This window comes from Mucor velutinosus, assembly GCF_035048745.1.
Source record: "Mucor velutinosus strain NIH1002 chromosome Unknown tig00001564, whole genome shotgun sequence".
NCBI classification, from domain to species: domain Eukaryota; kingdom Fungi; phylum Mucoromycota; class Mucoromycetes; order Mucorales; family Mucoraceae; genus Mucor; species Mucor velutinosus.
The window spans coordinates 293,505-313,431 of record NW_027041906.1 but is presented as its reverse complement, the minus strand read 5'-3'; the positions used below and the strand labels follow the sequence as shown (position 1 = coordinate 313,431).

The 19,927-nt window shown below is 42.3% G+C and overlaps 7 protein-coding genes across 7 annotated transcripts; 4 read left to right on the top strand and 3 right to left on the bottom strand.

Annotated features, from left to right (window-relative positions):
* Window positions 1–1,847: 1,847 nt before the first annotated feature.
* On the top strand, window positions 1,848–3,223 carry ATC70_010363 (uncharacterized protein; the record flags this gene model as incomplete). Its single annotated transcript, XM_064829582.1, has 2 exons — window positions 1,848–1,850; window positions 2,093–3,223. The coding sequence occupies 2 exons, from the start codon at window positions 1,848–1,850 to the stop codon at window positions 3,221–3,223; spliced, it is 1,134 nt and encodes a 377-aa protein (XP_064682084.1).
* Window positions 3,224–3,649: 426 nt separating this feature from the next.
* Window positions 3,650–4,731, bottom strand: ATC70_010362 (uncharacterized protein; the record flags this gene model as incomplete). Its single annotated transcript, XM_064829581.1, has 4 exons — window positions 3,650–3,720; window positions 3,779–3,829; window positions 3,891–4,549; window positions 4,631–4,731. The coding sequence occupies 4 exons, from the start codon at window positions 4,729–4,731 to the stop codon at window positions 3,650–3,652; spliced, it is 882 nt and encodes a 293-aa protein (XP_064682083.1).
* A 1,853-nt stretch (window positions 4,732–6,584) lies between these two features.
* On the top strand, window positions 6,585–11,463 carry SHO1_4 (Transmembrane osmosensor; the record flags this gene model as incomplete). The annotated part of the gene is made up of 6 exons (XM_064829580.1): window positions 6,585–7,482; window positions 7,560–8,738; window positions 8,796–9,564; window positions 9,632–10,320; window positions 10,389–10,567; window positions 10,624–11,463. The coding sequence occupies 6 exons, from the start codon at window positions 6,585–6,587 to the stop codon at window positions 11,461–11,463; spliced, it is 4,554 nt and encodes a 1,517-aa protein (XP_064682082.1).
* Window positions 11,464–11,930: 467 nt separating this feature from the next.
* Window positions 11,931–12,356, bottom strand: CUP2_3 (copper-binding transcription factor; the record flags this gene model as incomplete). The annotated part of the gene is made up of 1 exon (XM_064829579.1): window positions 11,931–12,356. The coding sequence occupies one exon, from the start codon at window positions 12,354–12,356 to the stop codon at window positions 11,931–11,933; it is 426 nt and encodes a 141-aa protein (XP_064682081.1).
* A 1,614-nt stretch (window positions 12,357–13,970) lies between these two features.
* Window positions 13,971–15,150, top strand: NIT2 (Carbon-nitrogen hydrolase; the record flags this gene model as incomplete). The annotated part of the gene is made up of 5 exons (XM_064829578.1): window positions 13,971–14,099; window positions 14,165–14,345; window positions 14,402–14,752; window positions 14,812–15,026; window positions 15,094–15,150. The coding sequence occupies 5 exons, from the start codon at window positions 13,971–13,973 to the stop codon at window positions 15,148–15,150; spliced, it is 933 nt and encodes a 310-aa protein (XP_064682080.1).
* Window positions 15,151–15,818: 668 nt separating this feature from the next.
* ATC70_010358 (uncharacterized protein) lies at window positions 15,819–16,971 on the top strand (the record flags this gene model as incomplete). The annotated part of the gene is made up of 2 exons (XM_064829577.1): window positions 15,819–15,901; window positions 15,960–16,971. The coding sequence occupies 2 exons, from the start codon at window positions 15,819–15,821 to the stop codon at window positions 16,969–16,971; spliced, it is 1,095 nt and encodes a 364-aa protein (XP_064682079.1).
* Window positions 16,972–17,333: 362 nt separating this feature from the next.
* On the bottom strand, window positions 17,334–19,144 carry ATC70_010357 (uncharacterized protein; the record flags this gene model as incomplete). The annotated part of the gene is made up of 3 exons (XM_064829576.1): window positions 17,334–17,722; window positions 17,777–18,989; window positions 19,052–19,144. 3 exons carry the CDS (start codon window positions 19,142–19,144, stop codon window positions 17,334–17,336), a joined length of 1,695 nt encoding a protein of 564 aa, XP_064682078.1.
* Between the last annotated feature and the right edge of the window lie 783 nt (window positions 19,145–19,927).

Here is a 19,927-nt window from a genome sequence, read left to right as displayed (position 1 = left end):
AATATGGAAACTGAATTTCATCAAGGCATCTGTCAGGCCTGGCTCATATATGATTAACCAGCCCCACAAGCCAAAATTAATTCAAACCCAGAATCATAGTCTGTTCTAGATTGGCCAAATTTTAATAATTTTGGACTCGATTGAACTATGTTTGCAGTAAAATATGATGATCACCCTATGCTTCTTTAAGCTTTCTTGGAGTGCTTTTCAAGGCGCATCCAATGGTACCAAGTAATATAGATGTTTTTAATAAACTTATTGAATAATTTACAAAAACATAAAAAGAGGTTTCTGGCCAAAAAGTCGAAATTTTACATAACAAAGTTCCACAAAGATGATTTCAGAAGTTGCTTTGGGTCGAGAGAAACATTTTGAATTAATATATACCATAGTAGAATTCTTCGTTATCAAGGTAAAAAAATGCGATCGGTTGATTTTCAATGAAAACCATGAGGGGTACCTCATGCTTTTTGGTTGAATTTTGGCCATGTTTTTTTTGGTCCCCAAAAAGTTGAGCAAAGGTGTCAGAAAGTAACTCCTAGATGAGAGCAATTGTTTGGTGCTATTCTGACAATCTAAAACGGCATTGAACGCGAGAAAACGCAGCTCAAATGCACTCAGATTTTGCTGTATCAGGGGCACTAAGGAATAAAAAGGGGAAATGCCAGTATGCTGCTTGTCCGTATATAACGTAGCTACGTATATATGGATGTAGAGCATCACATAAAAATCAAATTCACAGATAATATGAAGGGTTTTCATGTGTAAGTAGTGGGCCAACATGAAAGTAGTATTATTTTGAAAAGATACGCAAGGGCAATCGGTAGCACGAGCCGTCTCAACGAAGTTTGGTTTCCACCGAAGCGAAGCGTAAGTCAGGAAACCACCCAAAGTGCCGAAAGGCCCTCACACAATAAATATATATACGTTACTCTTATCTCCAAGTAATATAGGTCTTTGCAGATCTGTTTGTTAGGATAAACATTGTAGCTCCTATATACATGGTATCAATCAAGATGATCACCACAGTACAGTAGTACGAACTTTACAGACATATCAGAAGGCTGATAAACATAATTTGGTTCTTGAATACTATAAAATGCATTGGTCATCATACATTCAGTAAGTGTGATCTTCTTTAATGAAGCAATGAATGTAACTTGTTTGCGTTCGGGTTCAACAGTATTTGAACACTGATAAATGTTGGATTTGCAAAGGAATTTGGAAGGCTGGTTTATGGGATGGATAACGCATCTGTCATCATTGTACCCATGTGTCCGTAGAAATCTTGGCTGATCAATCAAATCAATCTTCAGCGGTGATTCCAAAAAGGCGAAAAAGTTGGGAAGTTTCTTGATTGCAAAGGTTACTGCTTGTTCATTTGCATTGGTCTACGTTACCTGACATGCTTGAGCATTTGTTTAATTTTGCATCAACTACATGGAAGTGAATTGACATGTTTGGATCTGATGTACGGTGTTCTCGGTTATTATTCCCTATGATTTCTGAATCTAGCTGTACTAAACATTCACTGCAGGCATTTCAATGTGCAACTTGATCCTTGCGAACTTGTAGTTTCTTGAGATATTAGCAGTTATGGGAAGCATGAGTTGTTCGCCGCTGATAGACATGATCTGGTATTATTTTTGACAAGACATCCGAGGGTATTCCACCATGGAGAGTTGGCACTACGACAATGAACTAGTAAGGTGTGTTGGTAGCCCGGACCGAGAGATCCAAGGGCAACTGACACGGACTTTCAACTATCAGATAATTCTCAATGGAATATAATCCATTGCCAAATGCCCAAACTATGAATCCTCCTCTTTTTTTGCTCGAACTTTCAAATGGTATAGTCCATCGTTCACAAACTGCAAGAGATGCACCACCTGCAAAGCCTGAAATATATCACGGATCGATGCGATATGGAGTATACGGATGGATGAAATTGATTGCAGTACGCAATGTCAATGGATGCACATGGAGATCCAACATGTGATGGATGATATATTTTCAGCTGTGTGGGGAGGATCGTCTTTCTTGCTCATATCCCATGAATATGCATGGATACTAACTCTCTTAACATGCTTAGTCCGCTGCCAGACCTGTTCTCAACGTCTACACCGAGTGTGGTAAGAACGTCGCTTCTACCGTCCCTCTTCCTGCCGTTTTCAAGGCCCCCATTCGTCCTGACATTGTCAACTTTGTCCACACCAACATGGCCAAGAACAAGCGTCAAGCTTATGCTGTCTCTGATAAGGCTGGTGAGCAAACCTCTGCCGAGTCTTGGGGTACTGGTCGTGCTGTTGCTCGTATTCCTCGTGTCAACGGTTCCGGTACTCACCGTGCTGGTCAAGCCGCTTTCGGTAACATGTGTCGTGGTGGTCGTATGTTCGCTCCTACCAAGACCTGGAGAAAGTGGCACATCAAGACTAACCTCAACCAAAAGCGTTTCGCTACTGCTTCCGCTTTGGCCGCCTCTGCCCTTCCTTCTTTGGTTATGGCCCGTGGTCACCGTGTTGAGAAGATTGAGGAAGTTCCTCTCGTTGTTGCTGACTCCATTGAGAAGTTGACCAAGACCAAGGAAGCTGTTGCTTTGTTGAAGTCTCTCAACGCTTACTCTGATGTTGTCAAGGTCTCCAACTCCCGTAAGCTCCGTGCCGGTCAAGGTAAGCTCCGTAACCGTCGCCACAGACAACGTCGTGGTCCTCTCGTCATCTACAACGAGGACAACGGTCTCGTCAAGGCTTTCCGTAACTTGCCCGGTCTCGAGCTCGTTAACGTTCGTCGTCTTAACCTCTTGCAACTCGCTCCTGGTGGACATCTCGGTCGTTTCATCATCTGGACTCAATCCGCCATTGCTCTCCTCGATGAGCTCTACGGTACCTATGAGGCTCCCGCTACCTTGAAGAAGGACTACGTTTTGCCTGCTCACATCATGACCAACCCTGATGTTGCTCGTCTCATCAACTCTGATGAAATCCAATCCGTTGTTCGTCCCGCCGGTAACAAGCACCACAAGCGTCCCTTCACTCAAAAGAAGAACCCTCTCAAGAACCAAGGTGTTATGAACCGTCTTAACCCTTACGCTCAAGTCCTCCGTCGTGCTGAGCTCGTCAAGGCTGAGAAGGTTGCTGCCGGTAAGGTTGCCAAGGTCCAAAAGAAGAAGACCCCCAACACCGTTGCCTCCAAGAAGTTCTTGGAAACTCTCCGTGCCGATTAAATCGTTTGAAAGAGTAGTTTTTCATTAAAAACAGCATACTTTTTACTATCTAATTAAAACTAGTTCGAGATTGCATTTTGTTTTGTTATTCAAGGAATTTCAAGTGTTGAGTAAGGATGATTGAGGGTTGTCAAGTGTGTGTGTTGGCTCGAGTTTTTTTTTTTTTTTTTTGGATCTGTATTATTGAACCCTGTTTTTAAATGCTGTTTGCTTGCACACAATTAGCAGATTAAGCTTTCCAGATCAAATGTCACACACTAGATTGTTATCTCTGTGCTCATCTTTAGTAGATTATGTAAGATGCTTATGTAAGTGGACTTGGATGAACAATGATATAATCGGTTTTTATTTATGAGTGAGTCTATGGAATAAAAAGGATGTAAACAGGGGAGAAAATCTATAATAGTATTTGCATGGCGTGTCTATTTAAAGCTGCTCGTTGACTTGCTCTAAAACGACGGCGACGCCATCCTTGTCGTTATCAGCAGTAATCAGGTCTATCAGGGTGAGAGATTAACACGCAGCTTTTTCCATTGATTTCAATCTATGGCTTACCGGCAATGTCCTTGACACTCTGATGAGCATTGCCCATAGCAACACCAGTACCTGTTATATCCCAACATTTAATACACATTCACAATTCAATTTCAATTAACATTGTACTGACCAGCAAATTCGAGCATCTCACAATCATTTGGCATATCACCGAAAGCAATGAGTTCAAAGGGCTTGACATTAAGCTTATCGACGAGATCCTTAAGGGCAGTTGCTTTGCACACACCAACAGCAGAGACTTCGACAAAGTAAGGACTGGAGAAGGTATAGTGGATCATGCTCTTCCATTTGGGATCGGTCAGCACATTCTTTTGAAGATAGTAGAACAATTCATCAGCAGGCCACTCACGATGCAAAATCATGAGCTTCTCAATAGAGTTGTTTTCATCAGCCAAATAATGAAGATCATCAATACGGTTGTAAACCTTGCCAACCCAATCCCAACGCTTTTGAGCATAGGCTTCTTCACAACGGAAGCTGGTGCCAGACTCACCACCGATCAGAATATCATCGTTACCAAAATGAGCCTTTACTTCCTTGATCAACTCACGAACGGCTTCAGTATCAATAGAGTACTTGCGAATCACTTCCTTGGTGACACTATCAAGAACAATACCACCATTACAACTGATGATATAAGGGTGCTTGAGCCCAGCTTGGTTGACCAAAGGAACCATGGATCTGGGAGGACGACCAGAAGCCATAGCAATGGGAATACCTCTATTTTCCAATGCTTGGAGAACCTTGACGGTACGATCAGTCATTTTACCACTACAAATTCATCGAATTAAAATTTTTTCGAATTTGACAGATATTGGCATGAAATGTGAAACTATTGTCGTTGCTACTTACCCATTGAAATTCTTTCCAACAATAAGAGTGCCATCAAGATCGGAAGCGACCATCTTGATATGTGAGAAGCTGGGAGGGGTAGCAAGTGCAGTAGGGGACATTTTGTTTAGAGTAGTAAGACAAGAAAAAAGGTGTAACTGTTTCTGTAATCGATAAGATCTCGAAAGCTTTTTAAATTCTAGTTTCTGATTAAATGTCAGATGATTGCACACATGGATGATTAGGATGTGGTGCTGTTTCATCTTAATATGATAGGCGGTTACTTTTTGGAATACAATCAATGGCGTTCATTAAAGTATTTAAGTGGCATTAATCTCCTTCGAGTCAGTCTCATTGATTCTGACACGACTCAGCTTTTGCAAGCGAGGCTGAATGCTTCGTGAGAGAATAGATCACACATATCATAAGATACATGACTCATTCCGCCGCATTTGCCAAACCATCCTACTAATATACTTTTAGCTAACCATTATTATACGAGGCCCCTTTAGAAACGGGTTGTAATCGTAGATCCGGCTCTTCTACGATGCTCCACGTCTGTACGAGCAAGAACAAGCCAGGTACGGACTCACAGCACGGCAGCATTACCCCTTACTACTCCAGAATACGCAAAACACAGCCAAAATCAAGCACATTTGAGCCGTTATTTCTCGCCTTAGAAGCTGTTTTAGAACGCCGGAATAGCACCACTCAATTTCTCCAATCCAGCAGTTACTTTTTGATACCTTTGCTCGATTTTTTTTTGGGATCGCCAAAAATCGGCCAAAAAGGATGAGGGATACCTCATGGTTTTCATCGAAAATCAAACGATCGCGTTTTTGGCAGCAAAAATGAAGGCTTTTACTAAGGCATATATCACATCAAAATATTTCTTTCGATCCAAAACAGCCCCTGAAATCACTTTTGTGGATTCTTCATATGTAAAATCTCGACATTTTTGCCAAAAACCTCATTTCATATTTTTAAAGAATGCTTGATAAGTTTGTTCAAAACATTCACTTTTCTAGACACCATTGGATGCGCCTCAAAAAGTACTCCAAGAGAGCTTAAAGGAGTTCAGGATAATCATCACAGTTTATATGGTCGAATTTGACAAAATAGATCGATGGAGTCGAAAAGTGAACAGAATTTTTTTTTTTTTAGGGCAAATAAATGCTTTATTTAAAGTCCTTTAAAGTGAACAGAAATTCCCATTTCGAGCAGAAAAAATAATTTCGGAGATTGAATTTATTTGGCTGGCAAAAGCACTGCCATGCTTATCCTGGTGCTCATAGACGCTGTTGGGAGCTCAAAAAAGCCTATAGTTTAGCTCAATTATTATATCATGCTCCTATTACAAATCTTTTATCTGTTCAACTTGATTGCTGCAAATCGGCCAGTCAAAATCCAATGCTAAAACGAAATGCAAATCGTCATATAGTCTAGCGAATGCAGCTATATGCTATGGTCTTTTGAATGAAATGATGCCAAACAAGGTTCAAACAGAGCTGAGTGTTATCGAAAAAGACCATCTATAGAGCTTGACAATGCGGCAATCAGCAGTTACCAAAATCATGTAGTCAACAGCGAAAGACCATTGCAGCTAGTTATGGCATTACTGTTCGGCAACATTTATGATACCAATTGCGCTTATCCATGCAATACCATGGAAATTTGATTCTCAATGAAGTATCTATGGCAGCGAAACTGCCAACTATATCACAAAAAATAGCAAACAAATAGAACATCTGTAACAAATGTTTTGCAAATTGGCCATGAAGCTATAAATAAGTTTCTGATGGGATGAACTCAGTCCATTTTGGTAATGCTCTTTGAGTAACATGTTATCGGCTGATTGGCAATCTCAAAAGCAAGATTTATCGCAATTTTGAACACTAACCGCACAGTATTCATTGAAGCACTGAGCCACGCACATATACTAATAGATTTCGTTGCATCATCTTAATAATTGTAAATGCAACAAACAGCAGGACGCAGCTTACACATGTATGCAGTCATTGACAATAGAAACTCCACTAACTCACACAACAAAAGATTGAGATGCAAAAAGAAACCTACGCTTAATTTCTCTTTTGCTTCTTCCTATTTTCCTATAGGTATGGACTCAAAAGAACTCAAGGACTCGTCTCTGACGCCGTCCTCAAGACTATCAGCTGGTAAAGCATTAGCGCCGCCTATACCGCCCAGAAGAACACCAGGCTCCTTTATAGAAGAGGATCCTTCTCCATCTGCTCTTCCACCCAGACTTGTTGAGCAGCCTGCAACACCACCCGTTAACCCGACGCATAGCAACAACAACAACAACAACAACAACAACAACAACAACATGCATGAACCCATCTTATCAGCAGCACCACCACCTACACCCACTCGGCCTTCCAATGAGCTCACTCACCGTAAACAAAAAGCTGGCGAAATTGCAGATCTCGTTCCCGATTTGCATGGTCTTTCACCTGTAAAAGGACTATCCACTGAACTCGATACGCATGACACAGCAAAGACTCGAGAAATTTTTACTGCAGCTGCACAAAAGTCTATACCTGCTACAACCACATTATCAGCCGGTATGCCTGGTGGTTTTATTCCCCCAACTCAATCACGTATCCCAGAATGGTATCGTACTGGGTGGACATCGCTTGCACCAGGCGAGAATCCTGGAGGTGAATTGAACATATTGGCGTCTCGATTCAAAAAGACATTGGATGATCCTCTGGATGAAATGCTGCCCAACATGTTGTATGGTGAATGGTATCATAATGGTGCGGCATTGTTCGTCACCGCCATTGTGTCGTTTTTGCTAGCGAAAATGAATGCTGGATTAGGAAGTATATTGTTATTTTGCTTGTTCATTGGTAAAAATTGACGCATGCAATGAACTCGTCATGTAGATATACTCACACCTACACACACACATTGATTTCATTTATAGCAAGTTACTATCGAACAAGTATTAGAAGATATCGTCGTAACGCACGTGATGACATCCAGCGAGAAGTGTCCAAGTTCAAGATGGAAGCAGATGAAGAATCCGTCGAGTGGATGAACAGCTTTATGCAAAAATTTTGGCTTATTTTTGAACCTGTTCTCAGTGCGCTCGTTGTGGAGAACCTCGACAACTACATTTCGGATTACCTGCCTCCGTTTTTAGATTCCATTCGTCTATCCACATTTACACTCGGTACAAAGCCATTTCGCATTGAAACTGTCAAAACATATTTGAACACCGATCCTGATACTGTTTGCATGGATTGGCGAGTCTCCTTCATCCCTAACGAATTGAACGATCTGTCGCCCAAGGAATTGGAGTACAAGGTCAACCCTAAGGTCGTGATGAATGTTCGTGTGGGCAGAGGTCGTGTTGGTGCTGGATTCCCTGTTTTGATCGAGGATATGGCCTTCTCCGGGCATTTGCGCATAAAGATCAAATTTATGGTCCGTTTCCCATTTGTCAAGCTACTTGAAGCCAGTTTCCTAGAGAAACCTCAATTTGATTATGTTCTCAAGCCGCTCGGTTCTGACTCGTTTGGTTTTGATGTCAATGTGATTCCCGGTTTAGCCAGCTTCATCCGAGATCAAGTACACAACATTCTGGGTCCGTTGATGTATGCCCCCAACGTATTTACTGTGGATGTGGATAGATTCTGGGCTGGTGATTTCGATTTGAGCTCTGCCAATGGTGTGTTGGCTGTCACCGTATACTCTACTGACCGTATCAAGAACATCGAGGGACTTGTTGATGGCGCACCCAACCCTTACATTCGCTTCTACTTGGATCATGGCCAGGAATTGGACCGCACCTCTGTCTGTGAGAATACCTTTACGCCCAAGTGGAATGAAACAAGATACTTGAAATTGAATAACTTGAACTCTTTACTGTCTTTGGAACTCAAGACATCCAGACCTGGCCTCAAAGACAGACGTCTGGGTACTGCCAATTTCGATTTATCGCTGTTGGATGGTGAAACACAAGCAGAGCAAGAGGGATTGAATTTGCTGCTTCTCCGTAACGGCAAGCAGGTCGGTGATCTTCGTGTTGATGTCCGTTATCTTCCCATTTCCAAGCCTTCTAAGCGTGATGATGGCACAATTGAACCTGCTGTTGAATCCAGTAAGTACCTTTTTTCAGTACGACGCATACATGCTAACTGCCATCACTTTATTGCAGACTCTGGTGTACTCCGTTTGATGGTTCATGAATGCCGTGAATTGGTGTCCACTTCCGGCGCTATCAGCCCGTATGTCCGTATCATTGTCAATGGCATTGAAAAGTTCAAGACCTCTGTGATGAAAAAGAAGACGGATCCCAAGTTTGAAGAGCCCTACGAGATTGTTGTATTGGATAAAACCACCTTCTTTATCCGCGCTGAAGTCAGAGATAGTGCTTCTGAAGACAAGCTTGTGGGTGCTTTTACCTCTTACTTATCTGACATGGTGCGTCAACAAGAAAAGAACGATAGTTGGTGGGATCTAGTCAACGATACCGAGCAAGCTGGTCAATTGCGTCTCAGTGCAGAATGGAAGCCCATGGTCATGTCTGGCATCTCTGACTTTGTCAGTAGACATGGTTTTGATAAGCCTCCCATTGGTGTCGTTCGCTTCACCTTCTGGGAAGCGCGAGATCTTCGCAATGTTGAGAGTGTCACTGGTGGCAAGAGCGATCCGTATGTTCGTGTGCTGTCTGGACACCAGATTCGTGGCCGCACTGAAGTGATCGATAACAATCTGAACCCTGAGTGGGGGGAGACCTTGTATGTACCTGTGCATTCGTTGAAGGAAAACTTTGTGCTGGAAGCGATGGACTGGAACGCAAAGAGCAGAGACAAGACATTGGGATCAACTGAATTCAAGGTGTCTGAGATCATGAGACAGCAAATTGGAGACCAAAGTGTTAATCCTGATGTTTGGTATGAATCCAATGGTGTCAAGTTTGACAGGTAAGTGAAAGACAGAGAAAGCGAGACAAAAAAAAAACACTCACGTTATTTACATACGTTTTTCCAGATGGCAGCGACTTCGCTCGTTTGACAAGCGTAGCTCCAAGGGAGACCTCCACTTTTCCGCCGAGTTTTATCCTGTGATGGGCCTGCCTTCCACTGCCACCGCTGTCGACACGAGTAACAAGAACAGCAACATTTCATCTGCCTCAGGTATCTCTTCTAGTGTCAGTGCAGGCACTGCACCTGCATCTCCTCCTCCTCTTCGTGGCCTGCACGGCTCTTACATTCGCTACACGCCTGATGACTTGGTTGATTTGAACTCGTACAACTCGGGTGTTCTCAAAATCAGAATCCACCAAGTTCAGCTTTCTAGCGTTGCCTACTGCTACTGCCAAGTGATTGTGGATGCATTGATGCCTCAATACAAAACTGCTAAACTCCGCGGCGACAACCTCAATTTCGATGAGTGTGCTGATATGTTTATCAAGGAAGCTGACTTCTCCCGTGTTGCTATTGAACTCAAGCCTGCACACTCTGATGAAAAAGATATCCACAAGCTGGGCCATTGGATTGATTCTGGCTCGAACATTGTACGTCGCATCATGAGACGCAAGAGACTTGGACTAGATGGCGCTGATGATGAAGGCACATGGTTCAATCTGATGGGCACAGATGGCCCTGCTCGCATTCGTCTTAGTTTTGAGTATGACCCTATGGCCAACTTTGTGTTGAACCCTGATGAAAGTTTGGATAGTAAGTATATGCTGTGCAGCCGCCCAATTGCAGCACAAGGGACTCACTCATGCAATCCCTTTCCTTAGATCAAGGCATTTTGACTGTGGATCTTGTGAGCGCAAAAGACCTTATGGCTGCCGATAAGACAGGTACCAGTGACCCTTATGTTGTCTTTACCGTGAATGGTGAGCGCGTATACAAGAGTGACACTATTCGAAAGACGTTGAATCCAAAGTGGCAACGTGAACACTTCACAATGCCTATTGTAAGTCGAGCTGACCATGATTACGACAACTTGATACTGATGCGATCCATTTGTAGCAATCAAGAGTGACAGCCAGTATTCGTATTGAAGTGTTTGACTGGAACCATGTGCAGGGACATCAGCCCATCGGTTCAGGCGGCATTACACTGCGTGGCGATGCTGTGGAAAGCTTTAAGGCTTGCATGGTGGACATCCCTCTCGATGGTGTAGCAGGCGTATCCGGCAGTGTTCAAGTCAGATTCACATGGCATCCACAATTGCTGGCCAACAAAAAGACGCAAACCTCAGTGCTCGGCACCACGCGTACCTACCTCCATAACGATGTCAATCTGGAAGCTTCTGGACCTCTTCCTCGCAACTCTCTTAGCTCTCAAAGCATGGCTCGTACATCTACAGACAGTCGCTACAGCCATAACACAGCAGAGTCCGTTGGACGATCGTCTTACGAGGACACTGTATCGCTTGCTCCATCTACCATTGCCGATACCAGTGCCCTCAGTGATGCAACAGGCAGAGCAGGTATAGTTGCAGTTGAGATTCTAGAAGCTCGTGGGTTGCGTGGTGTTGACAAGAGCGGCACTAGCGACCCATTTGTGCGAGTCAAGGTCGGTAAAAACCAAGTCTACAAGACAAAGGTGATTCCCAAGACATTAGCACCTGAATGGAACGAGTCATTCACGCATGGTGTTGGCGGAGAACCGTTTATGTTTGATTTCAAGGTGAAGGATCACAACAAGATCAAGTCGGCAGTCGATCTTGGACAGAGCAGAGTGAATATCTGGGACCTAATCAAGGTGGATGTGCCTGGTGGAGATGTGTTTAATCAGTGGCTTCCATTGTTTCCTCCTGGCAGTGGTGAGCTTCGTGTGAACATCAAATTCAGAGCAACCATGTAATATTACTGTAATTAAATAAAGAAAATGACGCCTTTTGATCGATCTATCACATTAGCATGCAAGAAGGCAAGCTATGGCTTCCTTTTCACGCGGAAAACTCATATTTGCCCCTTTCAGTTTACATTTCGCACAGGCCAACAAAGGGTGCATTCATGCCTACAGGTCGAAATTAAAACACCAAAAAACTCTGACAGACCAGAGCTATATCCACATTCTAACGAGCTCTGTATACGTCCATGCATATTCTGTACCAAGTCAGAATCTGTGAAAAAGGAAAGCTCCATGCACCAGTCAGTTAGTATTAGGAAAAATAGTAAGACCCCCTTTAGACACACAATGATGATGTTATAAGATGCTGAAAAGCGTATTGCGGTATGTTTATTGAATATAAACTTCTAAGTTTACTAGTGCCAGCCAGAGATGATATCCAGACCATCTCTCTTTCTATTCTAATGTGGCGTCTAAAATTATTTGTACACTTTTCTTGCTGCCTGTCTCTTGTTTTGGAACCATATCTGAACTGTTCTTGGTGGCATGCCCAAATGACGAGCGAGGTGCTCTCTCAGGCCCGTAGAGGGAAAAGCAGTTTTGTCAAAGACCCTTTGTAATGCCTGTGTCTGTGAGACAGTGGCCCTTCTTCGCTTGATCTTGAAAAGATCTGTATTGCGTTGACAGAACTGGTATTGATACAAATCCAGGGCGCAAAGTCTGTGTAAGTCATCTTTCATGATTTTAAATGTATTAAAGTAGTGATGTTCCTGATGAAAGCTTGATTTCTTGTGTTGTTTGGTAGGTTGAGGCAATTGGATAAATGGGATCTTTGCGTTGGACTCTAAATCATCACACAGCAAGTACTTGATTTGCAGTGAGGGTGATTTTTGCTTGATAGACATGGTTGTTGTATTAATAAAATGAACAGATGGGATAATGAGAATATGGAAAAATCAGACTGAATGGCTTGACCCTATTTATATGTATGGTAATCAGAGCATTGACGATAGATGAACAATGCGTGGCATTTTTTTAAGTGAAAATTGCAGCATAGCGCTTATTCAGAAGCCAACTGATACTAGCAGAAAGGTAGCATGATCAAAAAACTATCCAGGGAGAGCGACCTGGATCAAACTCAACATAGGCTAATTGTACACGGATCAGTTTCCCTGATTTGTGGCATGCGCTCTGTATCGATAAATGTCACATTGGAATATGCACTAGTTATGGCAAGAACCTGTGCGTATATTGGTCGTATAGCCTCTTTCTTCTAGAATGTGATGTTGGCTCTTCTCGATATCGATATGAAACATGCTATTTTACCCATCAATTTGGATCATAAATTCGTATGTACAGACTACATTTCAAGTCATGATGGAAATACATTTTACAATCTCCCCCCCCCCTTGACATGGCATTGTTGTATATAAATCAAAATCATCGGTATTACACTTCGGTGTCTCTATAAAGGCATTAGAGCCCAAGCTGCTGGTACACACACACACACACAAGTCAATCAATAATGCCTGCTGTCCTGATCTACATTTGATACACGCATGATTTTCCTTCTCCCACTGACATGCACTGACATCAAAAGCATGTGCATGACATGAGCTCTTATAAAAATTGCAGCACATAAGACAAGGCTTTCGCTATGTATGAATTTCAGAATAGACGAGCAGTGGTCCTCAGTACAAAGCAGTGTTCGCAGTTGAGACAATGTAACGAGAATGTTTAAACTTTTGCTCTCTTGAAGAGATCTCAGTATCCAAACTAAGGTTAGGGAGAGCAAAGCATATGGTTTTAAAAGCATCGATATCGTCGTATTAATATCAATGTATACATCGAATGGTGTTTCATTTGACAACATTATTCTTAGGGTCATTCACCAACAAACACTAAAGAGACTATGTCAAGACATGCAGAAGAAATCTTTCAGGTACATCATGCTGCATGATGTACGACTAATAAAAGGGTTTTGAGACGCCAGGGCCCCTATCATTTCCATGAAATGAATGCACAATGAGCCATATATGTGTAGGTGTGTGTGGTATATAGCATACATTTTAGATATATTCTAGTGGTTGATTTATGCCAATTTTTCTGATGAAGCAACATGTGCATGTTTTCACGAGAGCAAGTATAGTACCGACTTTGGTTGAAGTAGACCTATCCAGCTTTATTAACAATTCCCTGATCTGATGAGGAAATACCGTGATGGACATTCACTTAATAGTTCCATGCAAAGACGGTAGCTTATCGAAAGCCAAAAGCCGAAATGAATGGCAGTGGGGGTACCAGTTTGGTCAACATCGTGTCGTCTTGTGAAGTGATACACCGTATCTTAACAAGAGTCAAGTTGATTCAGGTTTGCACATGTCAATGCTCTTGCTGGTTACACTGAGCTGCTTTGCTGTTTGGTTTGAGGAGCCTGAAAATTCAAATTATTTCATCATGACAAGGCTCATCATCATGAGAATATACACTTTTTCCCTCTGCTGTTCCTCTAGTAGAAAATGACTAGTTTTGGCGAATTAAGACAGAGGTTATTGCATCCATACTATGTGCTTCATCTTATATACGGTGTAGTCTATATCATAAGCCGTATCAATCAGTTGATCAAGGGTCTGGCAATTAGCTTCGAGGCAAGTAGCAAAAAATAGCACATTGCCAGACAATCAGCATCAGAGACTAACAAAAGCTCTTGCAGGACACCGAGCCCAAAACGTTCTTGATCTTATTTGGCATGTCTATATGGAAGTGCTTCATGGCGGCCACTGCTGAGGAGCTCTCTAGCGTGCTCATCTTATACACAAAGTTTTTCACCGTGTGTAGTCTGTTTTGGAGATTCGGTTTTTGGTACTCTTGTTTGTACGCAATTGGTTGGATTGGTAATTTGATTGTGCTTTTTTTACGTGGTGATGCATTCGCTGATGATATTTTTCAGTTCTCTCCACCATCTTCCCTCAGCCTTGGTATAGAGGCCCCACCAAGATTTACGAATTAAACGAAGCTGCATTCAGAGATAAAGTGCTTCACACTGCCAAATCGAAACCATCGTCATCATCATCCACTGCGTCTACATCAACACTGCCAATAGACGAAATTAAGGGACCACGTATCACAGAAATTGATGAGCATGAGGAACCCAAGGAAAAAAAGGAGCAGAAGAAGCTCGACCTTGATGCCAAGTATTGGATTGTCATGCTGTATGCGAATTGGTCTGTTGCGTGCCTGAATTTTGAAGCAGTGCTTGCTAAATTATCAATCCAATATGACGTGCCACACTTGAAATTTGGTAATGTAGAGGATGCTTATGCATCTGCCCCATGTGTACTGACTTTTCTTTTGATCAAGGTCAAATCGATATCGACATTTATCCTGATTTAGCAGAGGAATTTGGTGTCAGCAAAGATCCAGCGTCATTCGATCTGCCCACGTTGTTACTATTCCAGCAAGGAAAAGAGATCAGACGTCTGCCCGAGCTGACAATCACAAAGGAGGGTGCCAACAACACGAAAACAAATGCAGCCAAAGATACTATTACGAGATTGGGTTGGAGTAAACAGCCTGTAAGTGTGTATGGTGTTTTTTTCTGCTTACGATACTCTACAACTCACATCATTTATATCTATATAGTCAACAGTCATTAATACCTTTCAATTGGAGAAGATTGCCAACGAGAAAATCAACTAGTAACGATATTGATATCTAATAAAAAAAAAAAAAAAAAAAAAAAGAGCCTGTGTACATCATTTGGCAAAAGGTTGTCTTAGACATGTAGAGCGGACACTGATTTTCTTGTGTAAACAGCATTATGTAACTGCAATTGACTTTCTGACAAGGTCATGTCAAAAATGATGGTTACTTTAAAAGGTAACCTGAAATGTTTGCTTAGTCAGTCAGCCAGAAAGAAAGCGAAAGAAAAAAGCTGATGGCACTTTTATTTGCACAAGCTTACTTTTGCTGTTGCTTTCTGTTCAACACCCCCCCCCCTTTTTCTTTTCAGGCTGTCCATCTCGTTACGAGTCTAGCATTGTTCCAGTGCGCTCCCGCTTCATATGTGTGAAATGGCCTACTGCAATCACTGTTACACTTTTAATATAACTCGATTCCTTGCTGACTGATCAATCAAGCGGTAAAACGTTTAAATGCTACCATGTTTAAAACAGTTGCTTTAAAACTTTTTTCATTGGCTGCTTATCAACATCTGATACAGAAGAATGGGATTTTGCTTTAATTAAAGTGTGCTCTTTTGAAGATCAGATTAAAAAAAAGAAAAAGAAATGTATAAATACAAGCATAATCTGCCAGATCCCAGTCGACTTTATCTGTACATTTTTATCAATTCAAACTAGCTCAACATGTCAAACACTGCCCTCTTTAGCCCCATGAAATTAGGCAAGCACGAGCTCAAGCATCGCATTGCTCTTGTTCCTCTTACCAGGTAAGTCATTTGCAAAAAAGCTCGTCCTAATGCCATTCATCTCATATTGTCATGACAGATTCCGTGCTGATGAAAATGCCGTGCCCACTGATCTTCAAGCTGAATACTATGAACAACGTGCTACTGATGGTGGTCTCTTGATCACTGAAGCTACCTTCATCACCCACAAGGCTGGTTCATATCCTCGTGCTCCCGGTATCTACACCAAAGAACAAATTGAAGGCTGGAAAAAAGTAACCCAAAGAGTGCATGCTAAGGGTGGTATTATCTTTTTGCAACTCTGGCATATTGGTCGTGCTGCCATGTCTGCCAACATTGGCGAGCAACCTGTTAGTGCCTCTGATATTGCCATCGAGGGTGTCAATCTTCTCGGTCTTCCTCAAGAGAAGCCTAGAGCTCTCTCCATTCCTGATATCAAGGAGATTGTTGGTCAATACCGTCAAGCTGCCTTGAACGCTATCGAAGCTGGTTTTGACGGTGTTGAGATTCACTCTGCTAATGGCTACTTGCTTGATCAATTCCTCAACACATCTTCCAACAAGCGTACTGACATCTACGGTGGCTCTGCTGAGAACCGTTGTCGTTTCCCTCTTGAAGTCGTTGATGCTGTCATTGATGCTGTAGGTGCTGAGCGTACTGGTATTCGTTTCTCTCCTTGGTCTGGCTTCCAAGACATGGCTGATGAAAAGCCCTATGAAACTTGGGGTTTTATCACTCAAGCTCTTCAAGATAGACATCCCGATATGGCTTACCTTGATTTCATTGAACCTCGTGCTGATTTCCAAGCTGATTCATACGATGAGAAGCAAGCGGATACTCTTGATCCCTTCAGAAAGATCTGGAAGGGTCCCTTCATCTCCGCTGGTGGATACACTTACAATACCAAAGCTGCTTTCGATGTCGCTGAAAAGACTGGCAACATCATTGGTTTTGGCCGTCTCTTCATTTCCAACCCTGATTTAGTTGAAAGACTTCGCAACGGCTGGCCCTTGAACAAGTATGATCGTAACACCTTCTACACAAACGATGCTGCTGGTTACATTGATTATCCTTTCTACAAGAAGGATTAGACTACATAGAACTCATTCACCATTACTATCTCTTGTATTTTTCCATTTTATTCCTTCATGATTGCATTTTCAAATAAACCTGTATTTTCTGTTTCTGAAACTTGTACTTCTCTGCCCTTCAATGTACAAGGGTTTCATTGTATTTGGGACCAACATTCATGCAATATTGCGATTGCGGAGGTTGCTGTATTCTTGAGGATAAACTAATGACTATAATAATTGTGCTAAATGACTGATCTGGGCCTGTTTTTCAAATTTGACGTGTTCATAATCTTGTTTTAATAAGCAACTTTTATTTATTGCATCTGCAGTATGATTTCAGAGCAGGTTATATTTACAAGCAATTGTGATGCATTGGTATTTTAGCGATTTTCAGAAGTGGCTACCAAAAGAGACAGTTCACGGGGAGCATCAAATTGTGGCATAACAACTTCCAGGAAGTGGATTTTGTCAGTTTGTTCAGAAACCTTGGCCATAGCATCCTCAAACTCCTTGCGGTTGGTCACCTTGGCTTCGACGCCAATAGGAGAAGGCTTCCTGCCACCTGATTTATTGTGCTCCAAATGGCCACCAAAGAATTCGAGACTCTTTCTGTATTCCCACATCTGATAATTGTTGTATGATCTCTCAGGGCCGTGAATCAGTTTTTCAATAAGGTAGCCATCGTTATTCAACAAGATAATGACAGGTGTTAATCCATGGCGAATCATGACAGACACCTCCTGGCAAGTCAATTGATAAGATCCATCGCCTATGACAACATTAGAGACCCAGTATACTATGACCCTTCATCTCATGCACTTACCAACAAACAAGAAGACTCTTCTTTGACGATCAGCCATAGCAGCGCCCAAAGCAGCACCCACAGAATAACCAATGGATCCCCAGAGGATTTGGCTGATAAACTTGGTGTCCTTGGAACCATCCATGTTAAACACGCCAAATTCAGATGTACCTGTTTCGGAAACAATAATACTACCAGGCTTGATATATTCAGGGACCTTGTTCCAGAGATAGTTGTGCGTGATTTCCTCAGTGCTGTTATCAATGGGAGCAGGCTTGACGCGTTCACCGAAGCTCAATTGAAGAGGAACCTTGGGCAAGCTACCGGTCAAAAGAGGCAAGAGCTCTACCATGCCCACACCTGGATACTCTGCATGATAAATAGTAGTGCCGAAGCTGTGCAACGAGATGGTCTTCTTTTTCTCCAAACCATAAGAGAAGTTACCAGTGTTGAAATCAGACTTGATAGAACCCAGTTCAATCAACAAATCTGCCTCCTCAATCTCCTTGGTGATACCTTCCAATGTCACATTACCAGAATAGCAGCCACGGAAATTATGCAAACTTTCATCAATAGCGCCTTTACCCATGGGAGCCGTGAAGGTGGGGAATCCAGAACGTTCAACAAACGCATTTACCTCCTTCTCTACATGTTGGCGAAGAACACAACCATCTACTACAATAGCAGGCTTCTTGGAGGATTCGATAAGCTTCAGGATTTCTTCCAAAACGATTTCTTGAACCTCTTTGGTATTAGCGGGATGGCTCAAGTCAAGAGGCTTGAATAAAGCATCAGGAACGTCCACCTCCTTCTTCATTAAATCCAAGGGGAAAGCAATGTAACCGGGTCTCTTGCGCAAGTAGGCAGTTTTGATGACATTATCAATCTCTTCAATCGCTCTTTCGGCTGTCAAATGGCACGATGCAACTGTGATCAAAGCAGACATCTTGGTGAACACCTGGAAATCACCATTACCGAGGGAGTGATGTAAGAGGGCCTTGTTTTGCTGAGATGAGGTAACAGGAGTACCAACAATGTGAATGACTGGCAGCATCTCAGAATATGATCCGGCAATACCATTGATAGCAGAAAGCTCGCCAACACCAAAGGTGGTGACTACAGCACCAGCACCACGAATACGGGCGTATCCATCAGCCGCATAAGCAGCGTTCAGTTCATTAGCATTGTTGCCCCATGTGAGATCTTTATCGTCCTCAATAAGGTCGAGGAAAGGCTGAATGCACTACAGTGTCAGCAACAGAGATGAATGAGAAACCTAATGTATAGCATACGTACCATGTTATAATCTCCAGGAACACCAAAGATAGTGTCGATATTGATTTCCTTGAGACGCTTGATCAAGTAACTACCGATTGAGATGGAAGGCATGTTTGTTTATAATGAAATTAGTCAAGAAAAGTGAAAAAAAAGATAAAACACTAGAAACCTGTTTAAATAGAAGAAACTTGCACAGCTATTAGCTTCATTTGGAAGCCTCGTATCTTGACATAACCTTGATGATGTATGAGATGTGCACGTATGCTCGAAAACTCCGTATTATGCTAAATACGTTAAAATGATATCAGTGGCTTCTCTGTATCATTATGCTTCTTGTACAGAGATGCACAGTTTGCTTATCTAGTGTTCTCGTCGATTTGCCAACTTTGGTCTACGTGTTACCTCTTGAGCATTGCATGATTTTATTTACGGGATGATAAATTCTTGCTGCTTGCGCGTATTTGTCAACGGTATCTTGCGTAAAAAAAAAAGTGTATCAATCACGATGACAATGTCATATAGCATGATGGCTCCTAATACGAGCATGCTATCATCGTGGATGGATGCGCATTAGCCTACTGACTAGTTCAAAAACAAAAGTAGAGCGTAAAATACCTCGATAAATTGTACTACCAGAGTAGAACAAATGTATTTGTTTGTTATGTGCTCATCAGTACAGCCATTAAGGTTCACTCGCCATGCGTTTGAAAGTAATGTTACCCCTTACACAGTCTAGATCTGCGGTAGTAGCACTATGCCGGGTCTTTTTTGAGCTCGCTCGGTTAAATATCAGCACTCGCTTCAAGGATAACCATAAGCCAATCAGCTTCATGTAGTGCATTTTGTGATGGTGAGCTTGATTATTTATAACGCATCGCACTTAAAGAGAGGAAG